Here is a 25,578-nt window from a genome sequence, read left to right on the forward strand (position 1 = left end):
TCTCAAAACCAGCAGCAGACAGGAATTTCCTGCTGAAACGCTATCAGGACAACTGCATTGGCAGGGTGTCTGTATTGTTAAGTCTGTGAATGTCGAGTCAAGCTAGTTATGTTCGACGGCTGTCTACATGGAATTAAGCTAAGTGCTGATTTTTTTGATCACTTGCCTATTTGAGTTCTGGAAAGGACATTTTAGTTCAAAGTTCAATGTTTCTGATATACTTCTCATGAAAAAAAGTTGCTTAGTACGTTAAGTGGACATGGTTCACCGTTAGCAATTGGGAAGCAGTTTCTGAATTTCCACTGTTTTTTGTTTTATTATGGTAAATAGTGGTAGTTTCACTCTCTGCATTTGAAGTTGCAGAAACCCAACTAGTGACAACAGTCCATGCTACCAATCTTGGGGCAAGCAGTGGCTTCCCCCATGTCCATCTCAATAACAGACTTATACTGGCTTTACCCTGCACTGCCGTAAAAACACAAGCTTTTTTATTTTTTCTTTTTGAGGGCGGGGGGGAAGCCCCAACTCCCAATGCAATAAACTATCGTTATAAAAATTTCTTCTAGTATTAAAGGTGTGCTGACAAAAATAGTGTGCACAAAGCCGCAGTAATATGTTCACAGTTTTCTGCATCAGGCCTTGCTCCGTACAAGTTTTAAACTTATTCACTGCCCCTCAGCAATGATTAGTTCCTTCTTAGCAAAGGAATCTATCATTCCTGAGAAGCAGCGGATAAATGAATGTTAAGTGCTAGCTATAGCAAAACTTATTCACCCAGTCGTACCCCCAGCCTCATCCCTCTGGGCTTGACGGGTGCTTCTTATATTGGGTGGTCACTTCTTACTCGCTGCTCCTGCGTGAGGTAACTGAGCAAGAACTACTGTAGATAAATCTCAACACTGCAACCTACCTTAATGCTAGCACTTTACTCCATCTCAGGGATGAAGTTAACTTCATTGTTCTATGTGTGAAGCCTTCAGGATTTGTGCGCACTTCTCTGAATTGAGGGGTAGTAGCTAATGTCTTCATTAACAAAGGATTTAATTAACAGTGCGGTAATACGTGCGCACATTCTTACATGCACAGATTTTTGGGCATAAGCCCTTCCTGAATCTATTATTAACCTGAACGCAACTTAGCACTTATTACAGCAGCCTCTTAAAATCGTAAGCCCTCCAGAAAAGGTAACTTGCTCTGAGCAACCATTGAAAGGCCTGTGCTAAACCTGTGGAATGATATTGTAAGTCTTACTGAGGTCTTAATAGCAACATAAAATATGCCTCTTGAAACACCAACTGTCACGTCAGGAAACTTTGACCGAGCTCTCTAACAGGACTAAGAAACCACAGAAAGTGACTTTCTGAAACGTCTGGCTAATACTAACGCTTTAAAACAGTATGGAAAACTACCAGCAATATTTAGAAAACATCTATCAATATAAATTTTTAAGATCTCTCTGACCCACAAATAAAAAGCTAAGAAAAACATGAACCGTTTTTGCATACTCAGAGATAGTCAAAGACGATTTTTTCTAACTTGCCAAATACATCAGCTAACTTACAGGAAGAAATACCTATGGGTGGAGAAAGTGCTCTATCGACAGGATTGTAATTAATGGTCTCCCCAAATGACTGGCGATTTGCCCTCCGAGGTGGGCTGCAGGCTCTAGAATGTGACCTCTGTGAGACTGCAGAAGAAATGCCTGCCAGCATCTGTCCCAGCATCTGCAACATTTGAAGTTCCCGAGCATGCTCGGCTTCCCTTCGCTTATCTTCAATTTTAAGTCGCTGCTCCTCGTACTTGTAGAACTTCTGTTCCGCATCCATGCTTTGCTGTAAGAATTTCTCCATCATTGCATCCAGGGTTAAATTCGTATGGCGTTTTTTTGGCCTTTTACGTTGTAAGGGTGAAGGTGCACTGCTTGGAGGAGCAAGCTGTTTGAAACCTGAAACAAAATGTTACAGTGTTATATGACAGCAGATCCAAACCAAAGATTCAACACTGTTTTGGAAGATCATGTGCAAATAGCGCAGCAACCTAATATTTATGTCTGGAGGGGGAAGTGGGGAGAAAGGGAAATGGGACTTGATATACCGCCTTTCTGTGGTATTTTGCAACTACATTCAAAGCGGTTTACATATATACAGGTATTTATTTTGTACCTGGGGCAATGGAGGGTTAAGTGACTTGCCACAGTCACAAGGAGCTGCAGTGGGAATCGAACCCAGTTCCCCAGGATCAAAGTCCGCTGCACTAACCACTAGGCTACTCCTCCACTAGCAACACCAACTTGATTGCCTCTTCACAAACCTAGTACAATGATGTGCCAAACGTACTGTACTGCAGTGGTTCCCAAACCTGGTCCTGGAGGCACTCCTGCCAGTCAGGTTTTCAGGATATCCACAATGAATATTCAGGCAAGAAATTTACTTGCACTGGCTCCACTGCACAAAAATCTCTCTCATGAATATTCATTGTGGATACACTGAAAACCTGACTGGCTGGATTGCCTCCAGGACTAGGTTTACTACTGTAAACAAACTTTCAGCTTATTCCTTCCTCTATACCCCACCATCTGTGTTGTTCAGGGATAAAGCATGTCTGCACAAAATGGAATTGCCAGAATGCAGCAGAAAATATAATAATGATGTGAGTTTGCTTTTTTTCTTTGTAACATACTAAAGTTTCATTACAACAAAACGTCTGAAAGGTCAAAACATTCCACGAAATGTAAATACAGCCACAGATGTTCACACAATTACACATCTATGTAGAAATGTCCCAGATTAGTGTTTTCACAACAGTCACAGAATCACAAGTACCTTTCCCCATGCAAAATTTAGAATGAGTACCTATGATGAAATATGTGTTCAAATAAAGTAGCTAAATTGTTATTCCCTTTAAGTTGGATTTATACCTCTTTCTATTCAAGGCTTTATAATCAAAGATACATGGAAGCGTATTTTCAAAATTCCATAGGGTTTACTAAGTGCTTTGAAAATGAGCCCCATAGTCTAATAAAATGGATAACCAACATGACCAATATTAAAGCCCTATTACACCACTGTCAAGATTCTATTTCAAGAGTAAAATAAGAATGATAGTCATACTAAAAAATGCTACAAAATCTATCTAGCATTTGTAATTGAAAATTTACAATAGCAATTGAAATTTGCATTTAAATATTATGATGGATAATTTTTAATAAAACGATTCCCTATTTTCTCAAAATTTTTGATATCTTTTTAATATGCCAGTATCTCCATTTTAATTGTATCCCATATTTGTTGTAACTATTCATCCATTCTGACAGGGCGCGTATCTGCGTTCCCAGTATTTTGCTATTACATATCTTGCTGATAAGAGGGATTGTGCCCCATCCTAATAACACAGTCTCTATTGTCATGAAAAAGTTAGTATCTGATTTTTAACAATATGTGAACTGACTCCCAGCAGGTTTTAATGAATAGAAGTCCCACCACTTTTGGATAAATATTCCTTCAGTTTGACAACCCTTCCAACACAGAGATGTTTCTTGAAGTAATTTATAAATAATTTGAGAAATTGTATGTAAATATTTTTTATTCTGCTTAATGATACAGAACTGATATTTTTTTCCAGATACAATTATGGGCAATATTAGTATTTTGAATTTTGCATCAAACATGGGATATAATTTTCATTTGGTATAATGCTCAAAAAGAACATTTTCCCCAATTAGTAACAAGTCATAATAAGTTGTGCTTACTCTGTTTAACAGAAAATAAATTTCTCAGCTGAAAATAGTGAAAGAAGAGAAGAACCAATTTTTTTTCTGTATCCTCTTGGTTTAACATTGTTCAATTAGAAAATCAGTTTTCCTGATGCTATTTTTTTTCTTTTCTTTTTTAATAGCTGTTGTCCCATTTCCCTTTGAAATTATTTTGCTGAGATGGGAGAAAGGAAGATAAAAATCTTGATTATGAGCTTTGTTACATATTTTGACCCTAATATTAGTCAAAGGCATGAACAAAGGATAGACTGAACATTTCTTCATTAATATACAATCTAAATTAAATATTCCTTCACTTGGAGTGAGTGGGCAAAAAGTAAAGCTTCTAATCTTATCTAGTGAGTTTGTTCATATAATTCAGATAGATCTCGCAAAAACGTTTAAACATGCTGTGAGGGAATCTAGAGGAAATTACAGCTCCCCCTTAACAGTGTACCCTCACAGTCAGAGCCACCTTAAAAGGCAGGCCACGAAAGGAACAGAAGACTCAGCATGGGCACAATAGGGAGGGTATGATCAAGGCAGGATAAAATCAGTAGGAAACTAGCACTGCATGTCTCTACTGCAAAATTATAATTATAAGCTGCAGAAGTTCTACTCAGGTAGGCCAAGGTTATCTTGGAACCCTGCTGAACTGTACCTTTGGAATTAAGGGCCAAGCCAGGCCCACCTGTGCTGAATACTGAAAGACAAAACATTGAGGGGCCCTACATTTAGAATTCCTAGACCTCCCATTGATTTTGGAAAGGCACCTGTCTGGAATTCTAGCCTGGCTTTTTTGCCTTGCCATATAAAAGCTGAAAATATTTTTCTGGTTTCTTAAAAAAAAAAAAAAAATCTTGGTAAAGAGCTAGGTCAATATAAGAATTTAGGGGAAAAAAAAATCATTTTTAAGGTGTTTATCCTTCCTAACCAAGATATTATTTTATCCTTCCATTTTTAAAGTCTATTTTAACGTGATAGTAATTTTTCATAAATTAAGAGTATAATTGCATGAGATATAACTCCAAGATACTTGAAAGATAGTATAGTTCAGAAAGACGGACAGACAACAGAGAGTGGTGGTAAATGGAGTTCGCTCGGAGGAAGGAAAGGTGAGTAGTGGAGTGCCTCAGGAATCGGTGCTGGGGCCGATTCTGTTCAATATATTTGTGAGTGACATTTGCCGAAGGGTTAGAAGGTAAAGTTTGCCTATTTGCGGATGATACTAAGATTTGCAACAGAGTGGACACCCGGGAGGGAGTGGAAAGCATGAAAAGGGATCTGAGGAAGCTAGAAGAATGGTCTAAGGTTTGGCAATTAAAATTCAATGCGAAGAAATGCAAAGTGATGCATTTAGGGAGTAGAAACCCACGAGAGACTTATGTGTCAGGCGGTGAGAGTCTGATAGGTAAGGATGGGGAGAGGGATCTTGGGGTGATAGAATCGGAGGATCTGAAGGCGACGAAACAGTGTGACAAGGCGGTGGCCGTAGCGAGAAGGTTGCTAGGCTGTATAGAGAGAGGTGTGATCAGCAGAAGAAAGGAAGTGTTGATGCCCCTGTACAAGTCGTTGGTCAGGCCCCACCTGGAGTATTGTGTTCAGTTTTGGAGGCCGTACCTTGCGAAAGATGTTAAAAAAATGGAAGCGGTACAAAGAAAAGCTACGAAAATGGTACGGGATTTGCGTTCCAAGACGTATGAGGAGAGACTTGCTGACCTGAACATGTATACCCTGGAGGAAAGGAGGAACAGGGGTGATATGATACAGACATTCAAATATTTGAAAGGTATTAATCCGCAAACAAATCTTTTCCGGAGATGGGAAGGCGGTAGAACGAGAGGACATGAAATGAGGTTGAAGGGGGGCAGCCTCAGGAAAGATGTCAGGAAGTATTTTTTCACAGAGAGGGTGGTGGATGCTTGGAATGCCCTCCTGCGGGAGGTGGTGGAGATGAAAACGGTAACGGAATTCAAACATGCGTGGGATATGCATAAAGGAATCTTGTGCAGTAGGAATGGATCCTCAGAAGCTTAGCCGAAATTGGGTGGCGGAGCAGGTGGGGGAAGAGAGGTTGGTGGTTGGGAGGCGAGGATAGTGGAGGGCAGACTTAAACGGTCTGTGTCAGAGCCGGTGATGGGAGGCGGGACTGGTGGTTGGGAGGCGGGAAATACTGCTGGGCAGACTTGTAAGGTCTGTGCCCTGAAAAAGGCAGGTACAAATCAAGGTAAGGTATACACAAATGAGTTTATCTTGTTGGGCAGACTGGATGGACCAGGCAGGTCTTTTTCTGCCGTCATCTACTATGTTACTATGTAAGAGGTGGGTTTTCTACCTAAAGTCTCTCTAGTTTTATTTTAAGGCCACAGGGCATTATCACAGATTTTGTAATATTTGTTGTATATAGACATTTGTCTGATTACCCTTAATGTTAATAGGCAAGATATGGATTCATTTAAACCTTGTAAGAAGATTAATGTATCATCTGTGTAAATGGCTATAGAAGGCTTTTCATCTGTAGTTATCTCATTGATGTTGTCTGAATTTCCAATGGTTGTCAGCCGTTTTATTGCTATTGCAAATAATAAGAGTGGACATCTGTGAAGAAACAGTATGTCTTAAGCTTGTAAAATGTATTGGATATTTTCCTGTTTAAGTATGTCTGAAGTGTATTTCTCCTGTTTGGCCAGCAGATGGTGCATGTTTATGCTTAAAGCTGTTACAGGGGACAGACTTCTCTTTATTTTAGTTGGCATACAGATAATAGGAAGTGCCTTTAGTTATGTACCCAGTTTTTATTTTAAACTTGACTGTTCTGGGCTCTGATTGGCCCGGAGTTTTGAAATTACCCAGCAGAACTGGCTGTTGCTTCACTCTTAGCCTGGAAGAAGAGGGAGACAGATCTCTTTGCTAAGGCTCTGTGAATAGTTACATGTCCTGATCTTCCCAGGTACTGCTTAGGCAGTATATAGATATTTAGTTAGTGTTATAATTGATCCATATTTCAGTTACCCGTAATTGTTTGCCAATTGCACATTTTTGTTCACTGTTCCAAGTTCTGAGAATAAACACAATTGTTTGTTCGTTCTGCCTGTCTGGACTAATAAAGAATCCTGGTGTTTTGTGTGTTGGGTCTGTGAGTATCTTCTGAGAACTATGGGACCACTGGGAGTGTGGCTCCAGTAACTTAGAAATCACTGGGGATAATTTGTGAGTGGGAGACTTCCCAAAGGTGACTGTGACCCAATCGGTGGGAGGAGGGTGCTAGAATAGAGCACAAGCAGAAGGTGCAGGCTGACCTGAGTTGTGCTGGGGATAGACCCTCTTAAGTGGCTGCAGGGTACCCCCAGGTGGGTGGCTAGGCATTTCATGACAACATCCTTGACCTCTCTCTCTGTATAACTTAAAAGGAAATGAAAAAAGTATCATTAACTACAACTGAACCTGTGGGAGAATGATATAGAGCTTCTATCCAAGTTAGGCTCTGGTCATAATTACTTATCTTACATAAAAAGCAAAATTAGTTTTTCAGCATCTAAGGAGAGAAAAGCATAATCCCCTTTTGGGTTTTGGTTTGGTATATCTTAAACGTTTATCTGAGGTATATCTGTTTTTAATAAAGCCAGTTTGGTCTGATTTATTATATGATCCATGTATTTCTAAATTCTGAGACTTAGAAGTTTGGTGAAAACTGTGATTTTTGTTTAACAATTAATGTGTCTTTGCATTCCTTGGGAATAATAGTAATACTATGAGTATTGTAGAATGTAGATGGCAATTTCCCTGTAGATATTATTTCACTAAAAGTATTTAAGAGGATCCTTAAATCTTTTTCATAATTCAGCTGGAAGTCCATCAGATCCAGCTGCTTTATTGCATTTTAAGGAAGAAATCGATTGGTATCTTTCCTCTTTTGTGAAACGTTTTGGTCAGTCTCTGATTTAGCTTTATCATCTAATTTATCTACAGGGGTGTTCAATTGTGAGGTGTATATTTTTATAAAATTCTGCAAAGAAATTTGCCAAAATTTCCGAGTCCTAGGTGAAATAATTGGGATTTAATTTTGGCTGTTTTAATTAATCCACTAACTTTTATTATTTCTTTATATGTCACTTGATAGAAAAATTAGAGAAACATAAATTAATTCCACTTGGGTGTATAGCTCTTGAGCACCTATATAATCTCACTAGCTTTATTAAAAAATAAGCTCATTTTTAAAGCATACAGACTTACAAAGTTACGTGGAAGGGCATTTTCGATATAACGTCTAAATCCAAAATTTGAACTGGAAAGATGATCATTTTCAAAGAAGAAAAAAAATTTTTTTTTTTTCGAAAATACCATTCGAACAAGGTTTTGTGCTTTAGATGTTTTGTTTTTAGGATCATTAAAAAAAAAAACCACAATGCAAAACAGATATTCATGTCATTGGGGTGTAGGAGGAGCCAGCATTTTTAGTAGACTAATCCTCCAGACATCCCAGGAGAGCCCAGGAGAGTGATGGGACACCCTAAAGGGCATTTCTGTGCACGTCATGAAAATGCTCCTGTTGCACACCTCACCTTTGCTCCCTTATCTTGTTCCTTGAGCCCTCCAAAACCCACTGCCCTCCACTACGGTAGCCCTTATAGGTGAAGGGAGCACCTATACATGGGTACAGTAGGGCTTTGGTGACTTTGGTAGGGGGTCACAGTTTCCACCACAAGTGTGACAGGTAGAGGGAGATAGGGACCTGGGTCCCCTGCTGTGTACTGCACTGACCACTACGCTATTCCAGGGACCTGCATGCTGTTCTAATAGATCTAACATCTGAGGCTGTCATAGAGGCTGGCCATGTGGTCATTTAGGGCACCTTTTTGTGCCTTATTCATTCTAAAAACAGGACTAACTCAAAATTAGTTTTAGTCCTGGATGGTTTGGTTTTGTTCCATTATGGTTGAAAACTGTCCAAGTCTTAGGAACGCCCAAATCCTGCTCTTAATACGCCCCCTTCAGATTTTGATGCACTGCAGAACAGCATAGAAAAAAAGTCTGAAAAATAACGTACTTGAAGATGTAGTACCAGCGGTTCCTGTGGAGGAAAAGTCCATATGGACATGAGGAAAGCTACCTGCTTGTCTCTGGGATCAGTAGCACAAATCTTGCTACTACCATTTAAGACCGTCCGGTACTGATCATGGTCCCTCGAGAAATCCAAGATGGCCGCACCTCACTAAGACACGGCGAGTCTCACTCTTACCGTTGAAAGAAACGCCGAGGTAGAGTGACGGCTAGAGCCTCCCCGTTGCCTCCTTCATTGCCGGGTCCTATGGATAGGTTTGTGAGACCGTCGGGAGCTGCTTCGGAGAGCGGAATGCTGCCAGCTAGGAACCCCGACGATCTGGAGAACTCGGCTTCCGTTGGCCTTGATGTTACACTAAGCCCCGCCATGCGCTCACCACCTCCCCAGCCGATTGGCGCGAGCTCCTTCCTCCTTGGATCGGCAGGGTCTACCCCGGAAGGTATAGAGGGCCCAGAAGAGCGTCGAGAGGAAGCTCGGATAACAGCGGAGCAAGGAATGGAGGGCAATTTGCCCATGGAGACGCCGCGGAGTGTGGGGAGAGGAGCCGAGGAACAGAGTGTGACTCCTGAACAGGCTACCATAAGGTTAGAATTACCTAAACTGTTAGTAGAAAAACCAAAAGAAGTAACTTTAGAAACGTTATGGGACTTGGTATCTAATTTGGGACAGCTTTTTCTGAATCAAAGCAATGAGATATTACCTAAAATAAAATCTTTGGAAACTGATGTACAAAAAAAAGGAGAGGAGCTCAAAGTTTTAGACGAAAAAATTGGAAAATTGGAGGAGAAATTCGATCAAAACGTTTTGAACTTTGAAACAACTCAATCAATGATAAAAGATTTGACCAGTCTCAGGACGAGATCCGAAATGTTTGATAATTACACTAAAATCCATAATTTGAGATTTGTTAATTTTTCTAGAATACATAATGTAGCTCCTCTTGAGATGTTAAAGCGCTACATGCGTGAAATTTTGAACATACCTGAACAAAGTATCCCACCTTTTACCTTGGCTTATTATGTTCCTGGGAAAAAATTGAACCAGACAATTGAAAAGTCGACAGACATTTCTCTTTTGCTTGAAACTACTGACTCTGAACTTGCAACGGCAGCCACTCTGGTAGCGACCGTAGCACTATTACCAGATAAGAATTGGATCTTCCGCCTGTTCTTTCATAATAAAGAAAAGTCCTTTTTAGGCTTTAAAATCCTTTTGTTCCCTGATGTCTCTAAGGAGACTAGACGGCGGAGGAAACAATTCCTACTCCTCAAGCCGGAAGTCCTGCACCTGGGGGGTACCTTTTTTCTAAGATAACCCTGCAAGTGTATAATAAGACTTGGGGGGGAAGAAATATGTATTTATGGAACCAGCTCATGTGTCTGCACTCATAGCCTCGGCAAATAAGGAAAAGCGATAAGAATAAGGCATCTCCACTTAGTGAATGTGTGATATCTGATGTTTATTTCCTTTGTTTATTTCTCCAGTTGATTTCCTACATATTGGATTTCTAGGTTTATGGACTTGAGTCTCTATTCTCTGAAAGTGAATTATTTTATTTTTATTGTATCATTTTCCTTGTTAAAGCTTATTATGTTTATAGAGACTTTCTAAGCAAGAGGTTTCTTGTAAATTTTTTGAATAAATGAATAATTAAAAAAAAAAAAAGACTGTCCGGTACTTGACATGAATTGGCCACTGTTGGAAGTAGGATCCTTGCTAATTTTTTTTGAAGTAGTGGAATTATGAATTCTGGATTATTCAGTAATAATCTATTCATACACCACAGTCTAGTTTTTTGGGGTTTTTTTTTTACCCTTTTAGAGAAAGAGTCACTGGTGTATGGTCTGAAATAATTATATTTGAGTGGGGTTCTTTTGTAATGGTCACACACTAATTTCAAAAAATACCAAATGGATCTGCTGTCAAAAATGACTAAAGAAACCTTATAACATAACAGCAGAAAAGGCCTCAAAGAGCTTCCAGGTCTTGAATTAATCTGTTGAAGCTATATCGGGTCTATAGACCCTACTTTCATCATTAGCCTGAAAAACCGCTCGTGCTGATAAACGGTGATATTTATATTTTCAGAGACATTTTATTATTTTATTTGCTCTATATCTACTGTGTTCTATCTTAGATTCATTAAATTAACACCTCACTTATCTTTATAGTGGGTGCTTCCCGGATAGCGTGTTGCAGCTGAATTCCTCTCTCTCAAACAAATGTGCCGGGCCGACGGTGGCCAGCGTTTTGCAAGGCTGCTTCAGGGCCTCGGTCGCACACTTTAGAGGAAATGTCAGCTAAGTGTGTCTACGCTCTCTCATCATTTGTTTGAGAAAGAGGAATTCAGCTGCAACACGCTATCCAGGAAGCACCCACTAAAAAGATAAGTGAGGTGTTCATTTAATGAATCTAAGATAGAACACAGTAGATATAGCGCAAATAAAATAATAAAATGTCTCTGAAAATATAAATATCACCATTTATCAGCACGAGCAGTTTTTCAGGCTAATGATGAAAGTAGGGTCTATAGACCCGATATAGCTTCAACAGATCAATTCAAGACCTGGAAGCTCTTTTGAGGCCTTTTCCGCTGTTATGTTATAAGGTTTCTTTAGTCATTTTTGACAGCAGATCCATTTGGTAATTTTTGATATAGTTTGTTAGTCGATCTGCACCAGGACAATGATTGTACTTCAGTTGATTCTAGCACACACTAACTTCCCCATTAGCACATGGCCATTACCACCGGGAGTCCTGGCCAATTTGTGGAGGCACGCTTCTTATGCTGGAAAAAAATAGATTTTCCAGCATAGGCTTAGCGTGCTAAGCAAAACACTACCCTAGGGCACCTCTGCGCGCCCCGCAATACTGCTGTTTTACCGTGCAGGATCTGATAAGAACCAGCAAAAGTTGTGAGCAGGTGACTAGAAAGAACAAACAAACCCTATCCTGACCTTGATATGAGGCAAACAACCCCTCTCAATGACAGGCACAGTACTAGATTTGTAAAGACAGCACAGTTGGAGGAGGTATGAACACACTCATGACATGCGCAGCTTAAATGCATAGGGAAAGGTTCACTTCACTCACCTTCACCTGGTGGCACCGGGATGGCGAAGGGTGGGCACTCCACTTTAATGGCACGCTCGGCGTAGGAAGAGCACTCGCCCGAATCCTCAGTGAAGTTTTCCTGGGAAGATTCCACACCGCCTCCAGCAACTCCTCCACTACCGTTCCCGTCATCGTCGCCATCCTCCAGCAGGCTCTCATCAGGCTGCTCGGCAGCAGCCGGAACCGGGCGGCAGCTCAGGATACGGTCCATCTCGTCGTAGTACTTGCAGATCTTGCGCACGTGGCCATTCTTCTTCAGGCCGTCGCGCGCCTGGAAATACTGGCGCTTCAGGCCCTTGATGCGGATACGGCACTGCTCCGGCGTGCGATCGAAGCCCAGGTCGGCCAGACGGCAGGCCACATCGCGGTACACATGGCTGTTGCGGAAGTTGCCGTCCAGCGCCGACTGCACGTCCGCTTCCCCCCAAATGTCAAGCAGCGCGCGGGTCTCCAGGTCCGACCACAGGAAGCCCCGAGTGTTGGGGAACATGATCCTCCGGAGCACCGGTGGCAGCTGCAGCAGGGTCCCGCTCTCGGGGCCACGGTGAAACGAATAAAGATTCCACAAGAAAGCAAACGCACAAAAGGAAAAACAAATTGATAAAGGGAGGGGGCAATTACATAGCCACAGAGATATCAAGTCGCACGCATTTGACTGCCCTCAGGCTCACACTCACACGCCGATCATCCCTGATCACATGCATTCGGGAACTAAGGTCCCCTCCCCCGTAGTCTGCCATCGATTCTGCACGCCCTGGCCCAGCATAGCTCCCCTCTGCTCCTCGTCCGCGATCCACCAGCACAATCCCCCTCCTCAGTCCACCCCAACTTCTCCCCCATCCTACCTTCAAACGCCTTCGATCACCCCGCCCCCTCTGACGCGGCGTCTCTCCCGCAGGAGCGTTCCGCCCAACCGGAAACAAGAAATTGCGTCAGCAGCCTGCGAGAGGAGATTGGGAAGCTGAAGAAGGGAAGAAAGGTGGTTTAAATAGACAGCAGTGGAAGTAAACCTATCTAGTCCATTGTGAGCAAGGAAGCCAATTAGGACAATCAGATTCCTCTTCCCAGCGCAGCCGTCATTCCAGTTTACTCAAAGCAAGCAAACCTATCAGCTGCTGCATCCACATTGTCCTTTGTTCTTATTCCTTGGTCCATCTGTAACAACTCTAAAGCTGTTTCAATTGGATAGGCAGTGCCTTAAAAGGTGCAGGACAAAAGTTTGTCTTTTTTTTTTTTTTTTACTTATTGGACAGCTTTTTAATTTATAAGTTTCCCATATGTACATATAAATATCATGAAATAACAATTGAATATCACTAAAACAGCTTAAAAATTATTATAACTGGTAGAAACAGCAATTTTAAACACTGTATTTTGTGCTCATTTTTCTACACTAAAAACTAAATAAATACACTGTATACAATACAGATGGCCAAATTTCAGCGAAGATATCCTGTTTCATGATGGGTTCATCTTAAAATGTTGTTGGAATCTGCCTTGGGAAGCATGGTGTTATAAAGATGATAGAATATATTGAAATTCAGTAGAAGTAGAATTAAACTCTCATTGGGGCACATGGAATCACATATTCATCTGTTTTGTAGAACTTTACCTTTTAGATACACAAATGAATTATTCTGTTTGAGCATGTTTCAGGGACAAGTGGTTTATAAGTCAAAAAAATAAAAATATTTTCTGTCAAACAGATCTCTCATTTGTGGAAACATAACTAAATGGGCTGGCTATAAGCCTATTCGTTTTCTTACGTTTTGTTCTTGTGATGGCTCATACTGTCCCAAAACTGGAAATACACTGAGACAGAATAATAGAATTCAGTAGCGTCCAAAACTTATTTTTAAGCAAAACATGTTGGTTGATAAGCTTCATATAGAACAAGAAAAAAAAACAGTAAACCATCCAACATGGCACAATAAAAAGTTTTACCCCAAGAACCCTTCCCCTCACTCCCTATAAGCCCACCTGACTGTTTCCACCCGCCAAAATAACACAGGTACAGATCAATAGGATTCAAAGCATTTCATAGCATTTCATAATAAGTCAAGTCATAAACAACAAAGTTTATACCAAATTATTTAACCACACTCTGGTTTTGCCTTCGGGTTTAATAAGCAATACCATGTGCATGTAAGGTCTAGATAACTGTAAACAATCTATGTTTAATGCACATGCCTTAAATATGTAATACGTGGTAGCAATAATTAAACAGTGATGGAATATTCACATAGCAGGCAGCCAACAGATTTATTTTCCACTGAAAATAATCAACTTTATATAAACTTGGCGATTAATACTGTGCTGCTTGCTATTTTGTATTCTGGTAGTGTGTATTGTTTGCCTGCATAATAAAATCGCACTTGCAAATATTTTTCTGATACGACTTTAATTAACATAAGCTACCATAAAAGGCATATGCGGTCATATAATTAACATTATAATTTTATTTGTATTTGGGTAATGACTGAGAAAAGTGCTATTAAAAATTATATTACAATGCATTAAGTTGACTTGGTTAACTTCTGCTGTTTATCAACCAGTAGTAAATAATAGTAATAAACAATATTAAGTGCATTTTTATAATATACCACTGCATTCTTCAAAACAGAAGGAGCAAGTTCGCACAAACCATCTAGGCACAGGTAAAAATAAGCTTTCAAATACTCCCAGGTTTCAACCTAACATGTTAAATGTGGGATATGAATGTCATAAATAAATAAATAAAAACTCTGAATGTTAAGCACCTGATTCTCATAACATGATGTTTTAGTGGTCCATTACCAGGAGAAAAAAAATCTGTGCACCAATATAACACGTGTTAGGGTGTCCCTGTAACCAGCCCCTCCAACTGACCACTGATTAAGATTTATAACAAATTACTTCACTACCTATGAAAAGTTATCCCATTTTTATGCTTTCTCTGTGTGCATCCGTATGCTGTACAAGCTGGCATGTTTGAAAATATAAGAGAGATTAAATAAAAATGCTACCAACAATAAAGAACAACGTAGATGCAGCAGCTCATAGGTTTGCTTGCTTTGTTTTGAGTACATGGGGACAGTGCTTTTTTTGTGCCGGTACGCGCCGGTACGGCGTACTGGCACCTTTTTTGTATGTCCGACGTTGTGCTGGAGCCGGCTCTCCTCCCTCCCTCCCCCGAGCTAGCCTACAGGGTCCCTCTGCATACTCCATGCCACCAGACAACCCTTCTGCCTCCCAACCCGACTGGCATCTGACCCAGCATTTTAAAAAAAATCTATGAAGCAGCGGTGCGGTGCCTCACATCTGAGAGTAAAAGAAGAAAAATTGCTTCGTCGGCCGGCCTTCCCTCACTGTGTCCCGCCCTCTGATGTAACATCCATGTTATGTGCTGTGATTACCAAAATCTTTTGTTTTGTCATAATTCAGCGTCACACCATGGCTGCCCAGTGTGTTAACATAATTTTTGTCTTTATGAAAGGGAAATACAATATTATATCATCTGCATAGGAGCAGCAGTTAATTCCATTCCTCTCCATATAGAAACCCATGGTGGACATCAGGATATTGAATAGGATTGGTGATAGGCAGGATCCCTGTGGCAAGTTGTTTCTTATAGTATACAATATCGAGATGAACTGTCAGTAAGAAGTGCTAAAGGTGTCAGTGGAAGGTCACCAGACTGAGGAAACAATGCCAACTTTGCTTCACCTCCATCCTCTCCACCAGAGACCTGGGAAATTCCACTACACGAAATGACCTATTTCATTAGAACTGTGGAGAACACAAGATATGGATTTTGACTTTGTTTACTTATATGAGAGTACCAGCTGATGAACTTTGACAACACTATTAAGCAGGGGTGGACTGATCATTCAGGCAACCAGGCAGTGCCCAAGGGCCCAGTACCTCCTCCCCCCCCCCCCCCCCCCCCATTACCGACATCTCTCTCCTCTCTGTTCCCAGGTCTGCTACCCTCCTTTCTCACCTTCTCCACATCGCCCCTGTCTCTGAACCCCCCATTTACCTCAAAATTTCCTTTCTCCGTACAGGATCCCGGCCTAGGCTCTCTGCTGTTGACCGGAACTTTTGCTCTGCCGCAGCCCACCACTTTTTTTTGTATAAATTGTATTAAATTCTTTCGTTTTTATAAACAAGTTACAGAACCAAAGTGGCTTCCAGCAGTTAGAAAGCATAAGCTGAATTACTGCATAAAAAAAGTGAGGTATGTGCAAGGTTTCACACAAAATAAGAGTGAGAGAACCTATTCACTATGACACCCAAGACAAAAACAGGGGGAGTCCAGAGATGCCCAAATCTTTGAGGACTGGATGTTGTGTTGTTTAAGAGCCAAAGTAGATTAATATTGTTTAATTACTCCATCATTCAATGACATTCAGATTTGAGTTATCTTTCCAACTGCATATGACATGATGCAATGCTATAGCAAGATGAGCCTGCCCCTTCCTGATGTAACTTCCTGCTTCCGCAAGGGTGGGCCACAGCAGACAACCTATGCCGGAGCCCTGTATGGAGAAAGGAACTTTTGAGGTAAATGTGGATAAGGAGGGGGGGGGGGGGGGGGAGAGAGCTGAACCTGGGGACAGAGAAGGGAAGATGTTGGCCTCGGGAGCAAGAGAGATGGTGGACCTAGGGAAGGGAGGCAGAGATGCTGAATCTGGTTGTGGAGGAGTGGCAGATATGGTACAGCTATAGATGGAGGGGGCATAAGAATGAATGACAGGAAGAGATTTTGCATGGTGGAGAGAGGGCGGGAGAAGAAAGATGGTGGATCTGGAGAGGAGGGAGGGGACAGATGTTGGATCCCGGGGATGGAGGAAGAGATGTGGGATCGGAGGGGGGGTATGACCCTTATTTACCAGGGGCGGAGATCACTGTCAATCCACTCCTGTTGTTAAGTGAGGCTATGCGAGATTTCAAGGTAGAGTTTCCCTATCTGTGCAAACAGGCCATGGAACCCATTATAACACTTCATCCACAAGCATGTTCATAAAGTAAACACAAAACCGAATGTAAACTAATAGAAACGGGAAAGAACCACGGAAGCACTTCATTTAGCTGAAGAGTCTTTTCACGCAACATGTCTTCAACAATTGTCAAAATATAATAAACATGTTGAAGTGCTTTGCAGCCTTTATATAAACAAGTTATAATAGCTGGCTTAAATACATAAGCCAAACATTTAGAACAGTGGTTCTCAACCCAGTCCTCAGGATACATCCAGCCAGTCAGGTTTTCAGGATATCCACAATGGATATGCATGAAATCTACATGCACATTTCTCATACAGATTCATAAAGGGTATCCTGAAAACCCTACCAGTTAAGTGTGTCCTAAGGAAGGGTAGGTTAGGTGAGAAACAGGGAGAGTGAGGTGGATAAGAGTCAGGGAGAGATAGATGGCTGATAACAGCTGTAGAATTTTATGGTTTATAGTGGGATAAGAAAGACCAGATCTTAAGTCCTGTCTGGTGGGTGTCAGAATATTTAATCATTTTGACTTCAACAGGTCTTAACGTTCCTGGATTGTCTTAAAATATCCTTTGGTATTTTTACCATAAAGATCATTGATGCAGTGTTCTGGTTTTGTAAAGTGCTGTCCCACAGAGGTGGCATCCTGGTTGACATTGGAATGTTTAATATTGTATCTATGTAAAATAAGTCTCGTCTTTAGCACCTGGCTTGTTTCTCCAATATAGCACCCTTCTTCGCATCCCATGGGGATCCTTTACATGCTCATCCTCAAATGTGGTATATTATCATTCAATGCAAGAGGTGTGAAGAAGGGTGCTATATTGGAGAAACAAGCCAGATGCTAAAGACGAGGTTCAATTTACATAGACAGAATATTAAACATTCCAATGTCAACCAGGATGCCACCTCTGTGGGACAGAACTTTACAAAACCAGAACACTATATCAATGATCTTATGGTAAGAATGCTAAAAGGAAAATGTATGACAATCCAGGAACGTAAGAGCTTTGAAGTCAAAATTATTAAATATTATAACATCACCAGACAGGACTTAAAGATCTGGGCTTTCTATTCCACTATAAACCACAAAATTCTACTGCTTTGTCACTCTCTATCAGCCATCCATCTCTCACTGTCTCTCACCTAACCTACCCCTCCCTCTTCCTGTGAGACTGTCATTGGAATGCTTTTGTATTACACTTTTATACATTCTGATATTTGTCAACATTTGCCTATTTCTGATCTGAAGAAGGGTTACCTTCGAAAGCTAGTCAAAAAATGTATTATTAGTCCAATAAAAAAGGTATCATCTTATTTTCTTTTCTATGTTTTGATTTATTTCTTTTTATTATATTTAAAAGTGGACTAACCACAGCTACCATACCACTTTATTGTAGTTAACTAGAAATCCAGCAATGTTTACACTAGGACATATTTCTATTGTACTTTTGCTATCTGAATTTAATATTAATTTTGTTTTCTAGGATGCCCTGTAGAATGCTAAAACTGATGGACTAGAACAGAGATCCTTGGAGTTAAAAAAAAAATTGTGTTGGCCTGTCTCTCAAATGATGGGTCACCCAAGGGATGCACTTGAAGTCAATATGAACTTGACCGAAGAGCAGGAGCAGCAGATATGCCGTGAAAAGGTGGGGATAAAACTTGGTGACAAGCTCAACATTGTAGAAGTGATGAATAGGCATGAATACCTGCCACAGAAGCCAATGTAGTTGGAGGAGCACATTGTTTTGTTTTTATGTTATTTTTTAGTTATACAATTTACATATTATAATATATGCTTACACAGAAAAATGCTGAAGATACAAACTATTAAAAATGATGACATACAATAAAGAAAAACAAATATTTCAAAACAAATATTTCAACAACATATGTAGTGCACTCTGGTTAAGAGCAAGGACTCCGGACCAAAGTTTCACTTGCATATAACCAAAGTGATTATATTCAAAGCATTATTTCAGTAACCACACAAATCCAGTGTAGCGCACCTTATTATTGTTATTGGAAAGTAAACAATTTTCCTTACTGCTAAATATTGTAAGGCATAGACAATTTTCTAAAAAAGAAATAAAACTTGTCAAGCACAACTAGTATCTGTTAAATGGGAGGAAAATCTGTACAGGTGTTTTGTCTGTATATTGTAGACAAAGTCCGGCTGGTCATAATAATGTTTGTAAATCTGGCACCCATTACCCTCTAGATAATGCTCTCACGATGTTCAAGCTGTGTAATGCAGCAGAAAATGTCACAGTGGGTCTTACTTCACCTGCAGACTGGAGTCTCCAGCATCCTCAACCTCAAACTACAGCTCTGAGCAAATCTCAGTGTCGTTTATATCATCAGAAGTCTGCAGGTCATATCAACTGCGACTTAGCGATCAAACTCCTCAGCCGTCACTCCAGCTGGGAAATCCACAGGCAGCCTTACACATGTGTACTGATACAGCTATTTCCTATGCTTTGCAGGTGATGAGAAAGCAAACTGAAATGTCCTAAATAAGATGCACACCCTCCCCTCCTTCATTCTCCACTTTGTGACCCATGCAGTTACACATCACAATGCCGGAGGGAGATAGAGGAGAGAGGCAGGACCACCCCCAGCTTCATGATGTACAAATACTGCGTAGCACAGCAGGTGTACAACATGAAGCTGTGAGCCAATGAGGTCGGAGGGGCAGTCCTGCTCCTCTCCCCTTCATTGGTTCACAGCATTGTGATGCATGGCACTAGAACCTCACAGGACTGGGAGTGAAAGAGGGAGGGTGCAACTAAGTGAAGTGATGTTATTGAAAGAGCCCAAGTGCACGCTTATCACTGGTGTGCCAAACTGAAGTAAATTTATATTACAATGAATGAGAAAAATTTGGGATTGTAAGTTTCCATCACAGATAAGCGGAGTGTGCACTTATCTAATATGTGCTGTATCAAGCCCACATTAGGAAGAAAACCAGAAAATGGCGAAGAAGTCAAGAATAAACAAAAAGTAGCAACAAAACAAGACACTATGTTCCAGGAGCATTTGGATTTAAAAGACACACAAATCTTAAACCAGATCCACACTTGAAGCTCCCTCTTACTATTAATAATATTACTAATTTAATACATATGACTGTAGATTGAAAAATACACCACAGAACCAAGTCCAACTATACATTTGCATGGCCATGGTTTTGACAGAAGTTTAAAGGATGTTCAACCTTAACTGTACAAAATCGCCTACCAAGTTCACTTGGCACGTCTTGTCACCATTACAATGCGACTGATCAGACATGCTGGCTCTCTTGCTCGAGCCACTCACTGTGCAGGTTTACTGACTTGTAGGAAGCTTTTGTACTTCACCCTCAGTTTGCTGTAACTGGTGTAACTGACACAAGGCTGTGTGTAGCCAGGTGGAATGGACAGAGCACCTGCCTGCCTGAGAGGTCATTGTATTTTAAATTTGCAAATTGTGCCTTTGTTCATTTTTGTTCAAAAATCATCATTCCTTAAACAGTTATGAATAAGGCAGATGTTCCTGATACTGACAGCCGTCTACAAACTGCTTTTTTTTAAACTCGTCGACAGGTATCCCTTGGTCTTACACCTCTGAACTATAGTGAATTATAAGAACTTCAAACTCTAGGACCTTATGTACCATATCTTTTGCACAACAAAAATGCTGTTTCATAAACCCTCCTGATTCAATTGCTCCTCCTGTTAAAAAGCCCTCAATATAAAAAGCTTCTGTTCCAGCATCAGCAACTTTTAGTATAGCTTGAGGCTCATTTTCATATATTTTCCCTGGACAAAAAATATCGCTAAAAGCTTATGTATGCTTTTTTTTTTTTTTTTACAGTTTTTCTCACACATTACAAACTGGAGGAACATGGCAGCTATCTAATGCTATCTCTCTGATCCTGTGTTTCACAGCTTTCCGTTCTGCCACAGACAACCTGGTTGTCCTACCTTCAGATCTGAATACAAATGGGGCTGGGGCTGGGGCCAGTGCCTGGCTTATGGCTAGACTTGTGGGCTTCAGCATAATAGATTTGCGTTTGAACCCTTGTCCACGAGGGCCATTTGGGTCTGGGTGTGCAAGAGGAGCAACGTGCTCAGTCCATGAAGGGAGGGAAGACCACTGAAAGTACTCTGGTGCTGAGGATGTATCTCAGAAGATACTCCTCCAGCAGAGCCCATTGCAAGAAAAAAAGGGAGTAAAGACAAAAACAAGTAGACAAATAAGGACTATTACAACTGGGTGCTTCTCATAATTTATACATATTATGATGAATTGTTTTAAAAGAAAACATGAGTAGATCGTATGTGATGGACCTTACAATGGCCACAGTTTTTGCTGTCGCCTTTCTACCTGTTTGGCCATCATCCCCTCTCCTTCCCTGTAATCATCTTTCCCTCCCTTCTATTATCTAGCTTTTCTCCATCTCCTACCCCATCCCTCCTTCAAACTAGTCTTTCCATAGTCAGTGCTGTATTGTTCCTTACGAATAGGTGTTATATGCTTTCCTGCCAGCAGAGGGAGGTAAAGAAACTGATCTTTCTCAGAGACATCATCGCCAGTAGAACCTGCTGTGCTCAATAGAAAGCTTAAGATCAGTCATTTCACAGTTTAAGCTTGTTCTGGGCAGGCTCCTAGTCCCCAGGCCTAGCTCCCTGCAGTGCAACTTGGTGGAGCCTAATGGCCAACTCCCAGCTTCCTAAATCCATGAACTGGACCTGGTCAAGCACAGAACGCTGCTCTGCTGCCCTTGCACCTGCTTGGATGTTTCTCCTGGGCTCCCTTGCAGCTCCAGGCAAAATAAATGGGATGAGTTTGTCTGCTTTAAAAAAAAAATGGTAAAAACAAACTGCTTTTGCAGCCTTTAGAGACATAGCACACCCAGAGGAGAAAACAGGGATCAGCGGACCACCGGAGTCCTGGGCTTACAGTTAGCTAACCATGCCAGCTAGCCAGAGCTGTGCGACCTGTAGGAACTGGTAGCTCAATACTGCTGCCAGTTCCCCGTGCCCCTCCTCGGACCATTGGAGCCGACTCTGTGGGTGCTGTGGGTGCTTGAGAAAATATTGAGAAAATTGCTTGTAGGGGTCCAGTGAGGGGTTATTTCCATTGGGCTTAGCACCCCCAATAATTTTGAAAAGTTGGCTCCTATGCCTCGGACAGATCATTTCCAGCTTTGGCAAAGGTCTCGGAGGGGGAAGGGGTCCAGAGGCAGCACTTGTGTGTCCCTGGAGACAATTTCTTCAGAGACAGCGGGGCCACAGTCCTGTTTCATTTTCAGTGGGAAAAGTGGCCATTTTTAGTGCAGGCTGTGTTTCTCATACTGCAGCTTCTCCGTGGCAGGAGCCTATACAGCTGCATCAGGGCCTATGGAGTCAGGACTGGTTTCCAATGCCTCATTCTGGAGTCCATCCTCAAGAAGGGGGGGGGGGGGGTTCCCTTCTTTAGTCACTGAAGCTGGTTTCCTTCTGCTTCCAGGACCACAAAGTGCTAAGCGATTTGTACCTGTATAATGTCACAATTTTTCCCCTAATACTCAATACCTGTAAAGTTTCCTTCTTAGCAGAGTTGATGCTCATCTCAGCTTACATTCATAAACTGACAACTGCCCGGTCCCAACACCAAAGCCACGTTTTAAAGCAATAAGCATAGTTCATTAAAGTTAATAATTAATGTTACAGTACAATACTGGCTATGCATTATACTACTTGTACTTCCCAGTTCCTTTATATAGTAGCAATCTGAAAATGCGATTCCTAACTGCTTTCGATAATTAATAATAAATGTTTAAAAATTCTTTTTTTTTTTTTTTTACCTTCACCATGAAGCCAGAAGACCAAAGCTGACACCAATGCAGTTACTACACAAGCCACAGTGCCCCACAACATTCTCTGACCGTGTTTCTGCTTTTGGAGCCTGCCTCGGGACGGGTCCACGGGAACTGCACACAATCAGGATATCTTACCTAGCAAAGCAAAAGGATTACTGACTAGTCCGAGACTACAGTAACTCGCAAGTGTTTTAAACAATTCATAAGCACGCCTCCTTACTTGTATGCCCACAGCTAGACTAGGCGTCCAGAGTAGAGGTGTGCACGGGGATGGTGAAAATGGGAAATCCGTGGTGTTGTTGGTGAGACTAAAAACAAGTCAGCACTACTGAGAATGGGACAGCACAGACTGAAAGTTAACGGGGACTTGATTATGTCACGTCCCTTGCACACCTCGACTACAAATAAACAAATAGCTCACCTCAGGCAACAAGAACAAACGGAGCTACTCAGCCCAGCAAACCTCAGCACTGGCTCTGAAGTCCAGCAGCCTCACACGCTGGTGTACCAGGAACTGCATGCACACTGACCCTACCTCCTCCCCTCCTTAACTTTACTAGCTGTGTGTGTGTTGTGACTGAGTGGTCACATGGCTCTCAAAGCCCCTCCTCGCCTCTGAGCACCGGGCCGGTGGGTGTGTACGGGGAAGTTAGGAGCTCGCTGATCAGAGCAGAAAATGCACTCGCAGCAATCGGCTGGAATTCGGAGGAGCTAAGGAACGTCAAGACAACAGGAAACGGGATGATGTCAAGAAGTTGAAGCCAATTAGGTAAATCTATGTTTCCCCTTCCCTTCGCAGCTGTCATCTAGTACACTCAAAACAAAGCAAGCAAACCTGTGAGCTGCTGAACTGCATCCTTGTTGTCGTTCTTTACGGTTGGTAACATTCTTATTTTATCTTCAAACATGCTGGCATGTGCAACATATGGATGTATTGTTTTCATTGGTTAGAGAAATAATTTGTTTCTACATTTTCAATCATTGTGTCATTTGGAGGGGCTGTCTATAGAGACTCCCTGTATTCGTGTTTTCACCTAGTAAACAGCCACCAAAACAGACAGACTTACTATTTATAAGTGGAATTTAGAAAAAAAAATATTTGGTTGAAACGGGGAGCATTTTTCTTTTTTTTTTTTTCTTCCAGTGCCTACATCAAAAGAAAGAGATAGCATATGGGAACTTGCTCCTTTTTGTTTTGTGGAATGCAGTGGTATATTATAAAAATGCACTTGCTTTCTTTTTATTACTACTATTTCACAGATATGTATTGAATAATGAGGTAGGGGCTTTCTTCATACAGAAGTTCTGTCTAGAAGCAGTCTAAATGTGCCAACATTGTGCAGTTCAACACACTATTAGCTGCCAAGTTCATATAAAGTTAATTATGTTCAATGGAAAATAAATCTGTTGACTCAGACTGCTTGCTACATGAATGTTTCATCACTGTTTCATTATTGATACCAGGCATTACATATTAAGGGCAGTTGCTGTAAACTTTGTTTTAATTTGTTTATCCATTCATTACATGCACACAGTTTTGCTATTTAAACCCAAAGCTGAAGCCTAAGGGTGGTTGAACAATTAGGTATAAACTGTTTGTTTGTTTTTACTTTGCTTGTTTTGGAGTGCTTTGGGTCTTGTTGATCTGTACATCTGTAGTCTGTAATTTTGGAAGATGGAAATGAGAAAATTAAAATGTGGATGTACTCTGTAGAAGTTGTTGTTTACTTGTGCAATGTGTGTATAGATGCCTGTTATGGTGTATGCATGTGATAATATTTAAATAACTGTATATACTTTTGGCTATGATTAATGACCTTTAAATGCCCACTTGGGTATATATGGTAATCTCACCTCTCTTTAAATGTTTCAGACATACCAATGTACTTGCTCCCATGATATAACTGAATTCTATTATTCTGTCTCACTGTATTTTCAAAATATAACCCACATTGAACCCGAATTTAATTGGGATAATGTGGGATATAAATGTAAAACATATCCTCCACCTTTTAAGACACTGCCTATCCAGCTGGATGGTGATGGCACAAGGAAAGCAAGTTTGATCCAGCGAAGACTAACTCAAAATAACCTTAGTTGGGCCCTAGTATTACCATATTGAAAATGTAACCATACCATGCCTATGTGATTATGTTCCACTAATAAGTTAAACGATTAACTATCTTGAAAGGATTATATAACCTCTGGATGCATGACTAGGGACTCAGATATCCACTTATTTATTCAATATCACAATTCCTCATGTGTAGCCACAAAACAACCTTTTAGGGTGGATAATGTTCACAATCAGCTCATTTTATTATCAACCAAGAGATAAGAGTGTTCAGTTTTGGCACAGTACAAGTCATCACAAGAACAAAATATAAGAAAACCAATGGACTGCATTAGCGGCCTATAGCCCATTTAGTTATCTTCAAACAAAAGAGATCTGCATGAAACAAAATATTTATTTTTATTTTGACTTATAAAACCACTTGTCCTTGAAATATGCTCAAAACAGAACAGTCCCTTTTTGTATCTAAAATGTAAACTTTGACAAAACAGATGAAGATGTGATTCCATGTGCCCTAATGAAAGGAGTGTTTAATTTTACTTTCATTTAATTTCAATATATTTCATCATCTTTATAACACCAGGCTTCCCAATGCAGATTACAACAACAGTTGAGATGAACCCATCAGGAAACAGGATATCCTCACTGAAATTTGGCCCATCTGTATTGTATAAAACAATGTAGAAAAACGAGAACATAATACAGAGTTTAAAACTGTTTTTGCTACTAGGTACAAAACATTTT

The 25,578-nt window shown here is 40.8% G+C and overlaps 1 protein-coding gene across 8 annotated transcripts in view; it reads right to left on the reverse strand.

Annotated features, from left to right (window-relative positions):
- NAXD (NAD(P)HX dehydratase) overlaps positions 1-23,312 on the reverse strand; it is an 81,269-nt gene extending 57,957 nt beyond the window's left edge. The window contains exons 1-3 of one of the 8 annotated variants that reach the window (XM_030201553.1): positions 23,182-23,312; positions 22,746-22,895; positions 1,562-1,945 (exon numbers count right to left, since the gene is read on the reverse strand). In XM_030201553.1, coding sequence (XP_030057413.1) covers positions 1,562-1,945; positions 22,746-22,818 — 457 coding nt within the window. In that variant the 5' untranslated portion in view covers positions 22,819-22,895; positions 23,182-23,312. Of the gene's footprint in view, positions 1-1,561; positions 1,946-11,906; positions 12,753-12,772; positions 12,824-22,745; positions 22,896-23,181 lie in introns of those variants that run through there. The other 7 variants (XM_030201554.1, XM_030201555.1, XM_030201552.1 and 4 more) reach the window with 7 other exon arrangements.
- Between the last annotated feature and the right edge of the window lie 2,266 nt (positions 23,313-25,578).

This window comes from Microcaecilia unicolor, chromosome 4 (genome assembly GCF_901765095.1).
Source record: "Microcaecilia unicolor chromosome 4, aMicUni1.1, whole genome shotgun sequence".
NCBI lineage: Eukaryota > Metazoa > Chordata > Amphibia > Gymnophiona > Siphonopidae > Microcaecilia > Microcaecilia unicolor.